At 41.9% G+C, this 10,866-nt stretch overlaps 1 protein-coding gene across 1 annotated transcript; it reads right to left on the bottom strand.

Moving 5' to 3' along the window:
- Positions 1-460: 460 nt before the first annotated feature.
- On the bottom strand, positions 461-10,447 carry retreg2 (reticulophagy regulator family member 2). The gene is made up of 9 exons (XM_040038434.1): positions 10,111-10,447; positions 9,570-9,673; positions 8,940-8,970; positions 8,448-8,577; positions 5,967-6,051; positions 5,718-5,855; positions 5,319-5,407; positions 4,664-4,799; positions 461-3,310 (listed from the first exon to the last, which is right to left on the bottom strand). The coding sequence occupies exons 1-9, from the start codon at positions 10,362-10,364 to the stop codon at positions 2,544-2,546; spliced, it is 1,734 nt and encodes a 577-aa protein (XP_039894368.1). The 5' UTR covers positions 10,365-10,447; the 3' UTR covers positions 461-2,543.
- Positions 10,448-10,866: the final 419 nt, after the last annotated feature.

Raw genomic sequence — 10,866 nt, 5'->3', positions numbered from 1 at the left:
CTTGTTAGAAATTTTGGAATTATGAACGCAGAAAACTATCATGAGATTTTGATCCACCATGCAATACCATCTAGAAAGCATCCGATTAGCGAAAACAGCTTCATTTTTCAGCGTGACAATGATCCCAAACTTGGATCGGCCTCCCCAGAGCCATGACGTCAACATTACTGAAGCAGGATGGGATCATCTTGGTGACGAATGGAAGTGCTTTGAATGTCCTCCATTGGAGAACTATTCCTGAAGACTACTTAAAGAAATAACAAGAAAGCTGTCTAAGGGAGTTCAGCATGTGCAGAAGAATAAAGGTGGTCATACCAAATATTGATGTTCAAGCTTGTTATATACTGCATTTCCATTTATGTTTGCACAATACTGTAACAGACACTCTTAAAAACAGAATTTGAAGACCAGTTAATGATTAAAGGTAGTAATCCAGATACGCGTCATTGCAACATATTAAGTTTGTTTCAGTTTGTTCTTTTATTTTCACATGTGCAGTTGCAGTTTTATATCACAGTCTGATGACATTAAACCTGTTCCGCTTTGTGAAACACGTCCAGAGAGGTTATATTTTTAGACATAAAAGATCAAACTGAGTACTTTATGGAAAAAGGAGAAATTAGAAAATATATTCCTTTTTTTAAATTTTTACAGTTCAGTAAGTTACTTTTTTTTTTTTTTTTTTAAACGTTTAAGCAGGATTTTAAACATAAATCACAGTACTACCGTACACAAACTAGTCAGTTAATATCGTTCTCTAAAGCCGAGGTCACCGCTCACCGTCCATCTCCACGTACAGATGGTTGGCCTTTTAAAAGTAAGGACACATCAAAACGTTTACTCTCCTCACTGATAATGAAATATTAAACAAGCTGAATTTAATGCACTCTTTAAACCTGAAACATTCAAACTGATTTTTTTTTTCTTCTTCACAAATTGTGCAGTACTTTGTCAGCCGACAAGGAGAACTTGAACAGGGTGCCGTTTTTACATGCAGAATGTACACTTTTTGCATTTCTACACTATGCACAAGGAGGCGCTGACTGAAAAAGAGGAGAAGGTTAGTACAAATGCAGTGCACTACGACAAGTTGGGGGAAACAGACACATTTCGCGCAATGGTATGTTCACTTTGTACAACCCAACCCTGAGACTTGGCTGCTGAGTGGTTCACAAGAGCAAAATCGGCTTTTCCATACAGTCGAACAAGGTGCTAAATTTCTTGTTGATGATCTTTTTTTTTTTTTTTTTTTTTTTTTTATCTTGTTTTTGAATACAGATCCCAAACATTGGCCCAGGTACATGACGCAGAATGACAGTATTATTCCCTACAAGAACAGAAAAAATTCTGCTCTAGTAAAACTCAAAAATCAACCTCAAATATTGATGTTAAATACATGCGTGATGCATGGCATGCATGAACTTGTCATGGCACAAAGGAGGTTATTTGGTAAATATACAGATCCCAGTAATCACTGTACAAACAGTACACGGGCATATCTAACAGGTCTGTAGATAAATAACAAATTCAATTACACGTGGATGTACGAAATTAAATCCTACTTACAAATGTAAATAAAAATGAGGCATTGATCACACAGAGGAAACTTGGGAACACTTCTCTTATCGTGTCACGTTAAAGAACTCGCATGTGGGTAAAGATCTACTAGCTGTCAACATCCAATGAAGTCAGAGAATCCGTTTTCAGGCAACGAGTGAAAAAACCAGCAACGACTGAATGGGAATTTCTAACTTTGAACCCTAAAGGTGTGGACGCGGATTGGCGTCGTTTTACTCGTCTAACTGTGGGAATGTGCAACTACGATTCAAACCTGGTGTTGTCGTTAAAACATTTACATACAATCTTTATATGGGTAACCAAAGGGATAAAATAGACTCTTAAATTCCCCCTCTGCTTTAGTTATAAAGTTTCATCAACTGACCATTAAATTAAATAATTTATAGCATATATTAACAGTTAATCCAACATTCCAACTTTTCCTAACGCCACCTATATAGATAGACATCTGCCTCTGAATGAAAAAACAAGGTGGATGCTTTTAGCCGTGGTACAAAATAAAGGCATCACTGTTGTACTAAAGAGACTGAAATCAAACGGGTTCTTAAAAGAAAAAAAAAAAGTTTCTAAACTTTTAATTAAAGCCACAAACCTGCTTTTCATTGAATACACTCCTGTCAGGGGAGCACTCAGCATAACACAAAACCTCTTTACTATAAATGCAATATGAAATGGTGCATTTAATTGTAAAGTAAAGCTGTGTAATTATGAACGCTGCCCGATAGAAGCTAATGATGGTCCTGGTGTAGACACGACTCCCGAGACTTTAACAGACTCTTCTGACGTGAGGCTATAAAAGCAGAACGCACCGAGTATCTCAACCATCTGCCACACAATCACTGACCAACACCCTTTAACTCCAAACTCATTGATAAATGGGTTTTGTATAGCTGTATGCATGAATATAATGTTGTTTTAACATACAAATAAAAGCAAAACATTGGGGGAGGGGCGCAGCAGGGCAGCTATGACTGTGGTTGATGCTGAGGGGATGGAGGTGTGTCTGGAGTTTCTCCCGCCACCTGTCCTTCAGGGCTGATGTCCAACTCCTCATCCAGTTCACTTTGGTCCAAAAGCTCAAAGTCCTCTTCCTCGGTCGGAACTAGTGTGTCGTCGGGGAACTCCTCGCCGGTGCCACTTTCCGTTGTGATCGCCTCATCTGGTTCCTCGTCAGGACCGAGCTCCTCTGCCGTGGTAACTGTAGTGTTAGCAGTGGTGTCGGCAGGTGTCTCCAGAGCGCCCGGTGGGGTTTCGCTGGGAAGAAACTCAGCCAGAGAGGGCTCCTCGCTGGCCTCGCTGGAACGCAGCAGGGCTGACAGAGTGTTCTGCACGACAGTGGAGATGGCAGTGCTCACTATCTCCTCGCTCAGGGCCTCCAAGGAACGCTGTGCACCCTGGGTGACTGCAGGCTCTGTCTTCTCTCCTCCCCCATCTACGCCCGCCACAGGCACCGCGCCCTCTTCGCCCCCAGGTGGCCGACCGTGTCCGTTGAAATGTGTGTTCACAAAATGGAGGGGGGATGCTAGGTGCTGGATAAGGAGGCTGGCGGGGCTCAACGGTTCCGCTTCGGACTGAGTGTCAGCCTGGGCTCCCTCTCCCTGGCCTGAACCTCGCAGAGGAAAGTGAAGCAGACTTTGCTCAATGGAGGGGAACTCCTCCACTGAGGGGAACTCAGGGAGATCCCGCAGGTACGACTCCTCTGGGTCACTTTGTAAACTCTGCTGGTCCAAATCTGCAGTAGGCAAGAGACAGTATAAAACCATAAATAAATGCAAAGTCATGCACATTTAATTTTCACAATGATATCTTAACGATGAGAGGATGAGGTGACATTGCCCTTATGATAACAATCTGATGCACAGAAGCACGACAATCTAAAAGGAACACTCGCCCACATACTCTCGTACTTTCTTTGAAAAGAGCAAAGGAAAGACACTCGGTCTGGCCAAGAGAGAGTTTTGTTGTTTTATTTCGCTAATTCTGTTGGTCTGCATCTCTAAAAATTTGATACTGGTGAATGACATTGCACAGAGCAGCACACACACCTCTGCACACACTCACTATCCAAATTTATTTCTTATATAGACCTCTTCAACTGCTTGTTGACCTAATTATCTAATCAGCCTGTCCAACAGTATCAACTCAATAAATTTAAGCGTACAGACATGACCAAGACAACCTCCTAGAGTTCAAACTGAGCAGAATGGGGAAAGAAGGGGATTTAAGTGACTTTGAACATGGCTGTTGGTGCCAGACGGGCTGGTCTATTTCAGAAACGGTTGATTTACTGGGATTTTCCCAAACAATCAGAGAGTGGGCTGAAAATGAAAAAAAAAAAAAATCCAGTGAGCGGCAGTTCTGAGTGAAAAAAAGAAACTTGAGGACAGATTCCTTTGAGCTGATAAGGAGGCAACAGTAACTCAAATGACCTCTTGTTACAACTAAGATATGCAGAAGTGCATCTCTGAAAGCAAACATGTTTAGCCTTGAAGCAGATGGGATACAGCAGCAGAAGACCTCGTCACGTGCCTCGGCAGGTTGACTGATATAGAAGATCAGAAAAATGTTCCCTAGTCAAATGAGTTTTGATTTCTAGTGCCACAAATCGAATGGTGGGGTCATAGTTCATGTGAAAGCATAGATCCCACATGCCTTTTATCAGTGGTTCAGGTCAAAGATGGTGGTGTAACGATAATATTTTATTAGCACGCTTTGTGCCCCTTAGTATCAACTGATCATCATTTAAACACCACATCCACATGTGAGTACTGTTGCTGACAATGTCCATCGCTGTGTGACGACACTGTACCCGTCTTCTGATGGCCATTTCCAGCACGATAACTCGCCATGCCACAAAGTTGAAATCATATCAGACTCAGTTCTTGAACATGACAGTTCACTGAACTCAAACGGCCTCCACAGTCACCGGATATCAAACCAACAGAGCACCTTTGGGATGCAGTGGAACGGGAGATTCAGATCATGGATGTAGCAGCTGTGTCGTGCTGTCAACTTGGATCAAAAAAATAATAATTTTTTTTAAACGAGCTTTAATCAAAGTTCAACATTGACACATGACAACTACCTTCAGAGACGTCGGTGAGTTGAGGAGTGGTGGCTCTGGACACCGAGAAGCCTCCACTCTCCAAGATGGATGCCTCTTCATCTGACAGCTCAGAGTCTGTGATGGCCATAGCCAGAGCCGTAGTTTTCACATCCACCTGACCAAAGAAAACAAAATAAATAAAATAATGACGCATTATTTTCCACATTTCAAAACCTGAAAAAGATAAGTATAACCAGACTCCTCTGGTTACTCCACATGCAACAAGTTTGAATTTATTACAAGGTCTATAACCTTCATAGCTCGTAGAAGTAATCCAGATTATACTAGTTTGTTTATTTTATTACGTTTGCACCATGCCCTGCAAGTGTTCATTCACAGCATAGCGACTGAATACCTGACATGACACTGTCAGTTACTGAACTGAACCGTGTACTTTCTGCTGTTGCGCAAATGGAATGCAGTTGTACTGGAAAGATAATCCTTCAGGTCATTTGGCACAGCGCAGAGCTCCATTCCCATCAACACGTCACCACATTCATAAAGGTCGGTGCTGACTTCAGCACACTGTGCTGCTGCTGCAGCTTCCTCTGCTAGTCTTACACTTTAAAGCGGCAAACTTGCTTATACGTACTCTCTGTGCATTGTGGGTTGTGTTGCAGGTGTGGGTCCTTACCGTTGGAGCAAAGCAGGACAGCTCTTCCTCGCTCTCGCTCTCCGTTTCAGCTCTGGGCTCGTCCCCCTCCTCTACCTCCTTCTTTATCTCTGTTTAAAAAAACCCCCACACACAAACACGTGTTTTCAACATGCCATGAAGGACACCACAACAACAACAACAACAACAACAACAACAAACCACTAAAGGAAGTGATTCAAAGACAAAGACTGCGGTATGAGAATCAAGTAACCAAGGGAAACTGCGGCTTTACAATGGCTCCTTTTGTTTGTGTGTGCAGAGCCCCTGATGTTGGGTATCGCTGAGAGGACAAAGAAAGGTGAGCTACATCGATTCTTGCGCAACAACGCCGACTTCACTTGAAAGCACGTTGCGGCTGAAAGTGGCTCTCTCACTCACTCCTCTTGTCGTGTTTGCGGTGCTCCGTGTCTCCCTTCATGCTGTAGTCCAGTTTCATCAGGATCGGTTCCAGACCGGTGTACATCCTCTGGATCAGCTCATGGTACACCACCAGCGGCCACAACAGAACGCTCAGCGCTGAAAAGCAGCGTGGAGAATGAACATGGGGTTTTTTTTGTTGTTGTCGTTTTAATTACTGCACTGACTCCTATTATTACTCACTGCCAGACACCCTCTGTTATGGCTCACCTATAATATAGGAGATCATGATTCCTGGTACGTAATGTCCAACCACAGCCAGAACAAAACAGCCACTGCACATCATCACACAGAACTGGAAAAAAGAGAAAGCGAGAGATATCTTCAGTGTGTGCTGTATTTATGTCATAGAGAACACTTTACTATAGCCATTTCTAAAAGTGGGATAGTTTATATCACTAGCATTACCAATCGGTTAGTGTGATGCTATTCATATAGTTGACTTTTCCCCCAAAACACCGCTGAAAGGAATAACAGCACTACTCATAAGTTTTATTTTTTTAAACCCATGATTAAAAGGTCCTGCATCCGACATGTACTTATGGAAACGCATCCAAACACCAGTAAAGCTGTGCAAAGGAATCAGGTGATTATTAAAGTGCAGCTCAAAAACACTGGCTGTGTGTGTCACTTCACTCGCCTCACACAACGCCCACAATCCTATTTACAATTCAGTCTTTATGATGGATATTAAGTTGTAACGACTGAAGATAATTCACTGTAATTAATGAGGTTATCGACTTTGTGCCACGTGTGCAAATACCTACAACTCAAAACTAAAGAGAAAGACTTCTAAAAACAGCTGGAAGCAACAAACTAACTTCACCACAGGGTAACGGTCTCATTTTCATTAGACACATCTCTCTGTTATCTGACCTCCGTTATCAAAACATGTAAAGTTCTGGGTGAAATGTGGCCAAAGCCTAATATTGGAGATGTCATGTTCACTGCAGGGGGGAAAAAAATCTGTTTACCACAAAGGACTGATTCTACGAGGCAGGTTTGGGCAGAGTAGAATGATGAGAAAGAAACTGGAAGCTTTTTCAGTTATTTCTCCAAAAGGATCCAGTTTTTCAGTTAGTTGAGCAACTCGCTCAAGAAGGGGGAACAATCACAGTCTAATATCGTGCGTGTCTATTAACTGACACAATGGCATTCTTTAAGAATTGTGCCGTGTTGAAAGTAATGTGTAAATGTGACTAGATTTACCTTGGAAGTCCGCCATTGTGAGTTTTCCAAAAAGTAACCAAGGTGCACTTTCAGACATATTCTAATTCTGTCATATGATCGAAAACACTTTAAAAGGACATTTAAGGAGTTGTTTAATGTGTTGTTAAGCCTACATTACTTGTTTGAGATTCCCAAAGTCCAATGTCCAAGTCATGTGTTCGTTTTTTTTCTTGCTGTAGTCTTGCACTACAATCAGACTCATTTAGCGAGAGGAAAACGGTGAAGGGGAGGAGTGGAGATGTGGACGTTACTTTTTAATGTACAAAAGCACAAGAACATGATAGTGAAGTGGGAACTGTCTCCAGGACAGAAACAATTGCATTATGCTGCTAATGCAACATTGTCTCTTTGCAAGACCTGCACATACAGCATGTTAACACAAAGCTAGCCAAGAACCCAGAGGGACGTTATAGCTGAGTATATGCAGACCTCAGCCCAGCAGCTAAAACCTGAACTTCATCAGGTAACAAAGGCAGCAGTCAGGCTTGCATCTGGACACATTTCTACAGCGGAATCATTGTGGCAGTTGCTTAAAAGTCTCTTTGGGCTGGTTTTCAACTTTTCTTTGTGTTGTTGGCTTTGTGTTTACACATAAAAACTAAAATATAAAGATTGTGTGTGTCTCCTTATTCGGACAGGGATCTGTGCTGATGTGATGAACTGTAACCTCACCTTTACATTGTAAGTTGCTGATTATGAGTGTGTGTTTAGGGGCGTTTTATGGAGTAACAAGAAAGTTAAAATAATGAGTAGTGTAATGAATTACTTTCTTTGACGAATAATTAAGTAATATGCTGCATTACTAAAAGTAATAAGCAATTCCTAATACATTACTTTTGTTGTGTAACAACCCCAGCACTTCTCATGACTTCGCTAAATTTGCCTCTCCTTATTGACAGTCTTAGCTTAGTTCATCCTAAACCTGAATATGAATCTCAACCCGTCAAGTAATGAGGCCAGCATTTATACAAGTAGTCCCATTGAGCTTCAGACTCCACTAATCACTCAGATACTGAGCGGATATCCCTGACAAGGTCATCTCAGGGATACAGCTCTCAGAGGGCCCCACGCACCTATTGTTCAGAGATTTTTTCAGTTCAGGGTTTTCAGTCAGGTAGTTGGCTTGAAGGGTGGGTGGCTCTAAAGTAAGTAAAGTTTCAGTGCACAAACTGAGAGGAACTAAGAACTAAGTCCCACTGTAATACATTATACAAGTACTATTCTGAACTTTGTAAATAATCATGCAAAGCTCGTCTGTTAAAGTCTGAGAATAAAAATACAGAACTGGAAAGATGGCTAGAAGAATTGGCTTTTTTCTTAAAAAAAGAAAGAAAGAAACAAAGAAAGAAAAAAAACACAACCTGACAACAATCACATAAACATTTATACTTGGACTGTTAGAGATTCACCCCAATAACATGTGTGCATATGCGTTTCCATGGTCACACCAAAGCACCGTACCTTGCCATGGTTCTGTCGTTTGTACTGCAGCATCTCCTGCAGATACATGCAACAGGTCAGATAACTCTCAGCCAGGTGGTGGCTGAGCTCGGGGATGCTGAGCAGACGCTGCTCCGCACTCATTGTCTCACTATGATCAAACAAGAACACACACGCACACACACACGGGAGAAAAAAAAAAATTCAACACCTGTGACGGACACAGATCTGTATTTGAAGCAGTTCAGGCTGTACTTATGTTAGCAAAGGTGCAGGTTAGGATTTCATGTTTGCGTAATGATGATGGAGGGAGACAGATGCACACAAGTGAACACAAACACAACACACTAAATGAGGCAGGGAGCCTGAAATTAATTATAATCACAGAGTGTTGTGTGACAAACGGGTCATAACATCCTACATGGACAGACTTTAATGGATGACTTTTACACTACATTAACACAGGAAAAATCACTGCTTAAGAAAACAAAATCAACTTATTACACTACAAACCTTTGTGCAGGATGAGCGTCTACATGTTGAACTGTAGAAGAGACACAAAAAACAAACAAAAAACAACCCACAATTAGCAAAGAATCTGTCGAAACACCTTTTTTTTTCTCCTACAACCCCAGTTCCACAAAAAGTTGGGCCGCTGTGTAAAATATAAACCGAATGCAGCGAGTTGCAAAAAGTTCCTCCAGCTGTTTCTTTTTAAGGACCGCTTCCTTTTAAAGCCTTTTCCTTCCCCTGTCCCAACAGTTGTGAGACGCGTCGCTGCCATCAAACTCAAAAGGAGCTCATATTTTTCCTAAACATGTTTCTACATTCTATTGTGAATAAAATTGGGCAGATTTGCAAATCACTGCATGCAGGTTTGGTTTGCACTTTCAAACAGCATCACAACTTTTTCAGATTTTAATGATTCTCACATTGAATATTAACAGAATTTTTTCAGCCTTGTAACATATTTTGTGGATGTTTGACTACTCAGTTAAAATAATACCAGAAATCACACGATGTGTGTGAGTGGAGGAACAACTTCAACTTGAATAGAATTTTAGCTTTGTCAGCAATACCTGACAGACAACATTACGCGAACTATTAGAGGAAGGCATCACTGTGATTACTTTGAGACCTTACCAGTAATGATGGGTAACTTGGGCTTCCATCTCTCCAGCAGCATGAGCCCCAGCAGGGACACGCTTATCAGAAACAGAGGCCGCAGGGAGGTGGAGGACAAGATCCTGCAGAAACACAAACACACTCATGTATATAAATTCAAATACGGGGAATCTATTAAAGCCCTATTGCTCTGGTTGAATATGAGCCAAGGGAAAGTAATCAGACAGCAAACTGACAGCTGGTCAACCAGGCCTGAGCCACTCATCTTTACGTCTTCTCTTGAATTGCGGTATTAACAGGTGTGACACCTCAAAATAACCTTTATCTATATAATATAATTCCTTATAGTTAGCAGGGAACATATGCCGTGCCGAAAAGGAAGTTTAAACTGGCTTGCAACCTTCGTTAGCATTAGGCTAAAGACGTGGGATTAGCTAACTTATCTTGACATTCACTCGTAATACCCTCGCTGACGTTAGCCAGATAGCTAACAATGCACTCCAAAGCAGCCTTATCAGTGTGAGAGACAAGCGTGATTAAACGCAGACTCGACGTTTACCAGAATAATGTGTTCAGTGTCAGGGCGACAAAGATGCTGTACAGCGGCCTCTCCCAGACCAGCAGCCTCTGCACCCACAGCAGCAGGAGTTCATACTGCGATAGCCAACCCTGAAGACGCTCCCGCAGGCGAACGAGCTCCGGGTTTCCGTCCCCGCACGCCTGCTCCGACGTCCCCGCAGGGAACAGGGCCTCCAGGCCGACCGAAGAGGAGGTAACCGAGGGGCGTCTTCTGGCCTCCTCTCCGCTCGCCATGTTTCCCCCACTTTGTTATGTTGTTTTGGAGATCACGGGGTATATGGAAAGATGAGGGTCAAGCAGGGCAGAGTGAAAACGATAAAGCTTCCGGTTAAAACTTTCAAAATAAAGTGGGTTGATAAAGCGCAGCTTTCTGTCAAGTTTATGTTAAAAGAAAAATTGACCTTGCTTCCGAGAAGACCGCCATAAGATATTCTAATAATAATAAAATTACTAAAATAAAGGTGATACTGAAACGTGCCGTGAAACTCTGATAGCTAAATTTAACTAAACGGAATAGAAAAATGCAAAACTGCAAAAATAAATAAACAAATACATAAATAAACGCCAACTTATTTCTGAAGTTATACAGATGCATTTCCATTTGCTATAACAATTGCACAAACACTTGATTATGTTTTGTGTATGTGTGTGTGTGTGGGTGCAGACTGTGACCTGCGAGTGTATTTTATTTTGAAGGTAACTCCTCTTCCGATCCCAGTCTGTCGCAAAGACGGGT

The sequence above is a fragment of the Simochromis diagramma genome, unplaced genomic scaffold (assembly GCF_900408965.1).
Source record: "Simochromis diagramma unplaced genomic scaffold, fSimDia1.1 OVJJ01000413.1, whole genome shotgun sequence".
Lineage (NCBI taxonomy): Eukaryota > Metazoa > Chordata > Actinopteri > Cichliformes > Cichlidae > Simochromis > Simochromis diagramma.
Note: the sequence above shows the minus strand (reverse complement) of the source record. Positions and strands in the feature narration are given on the sequence as shown.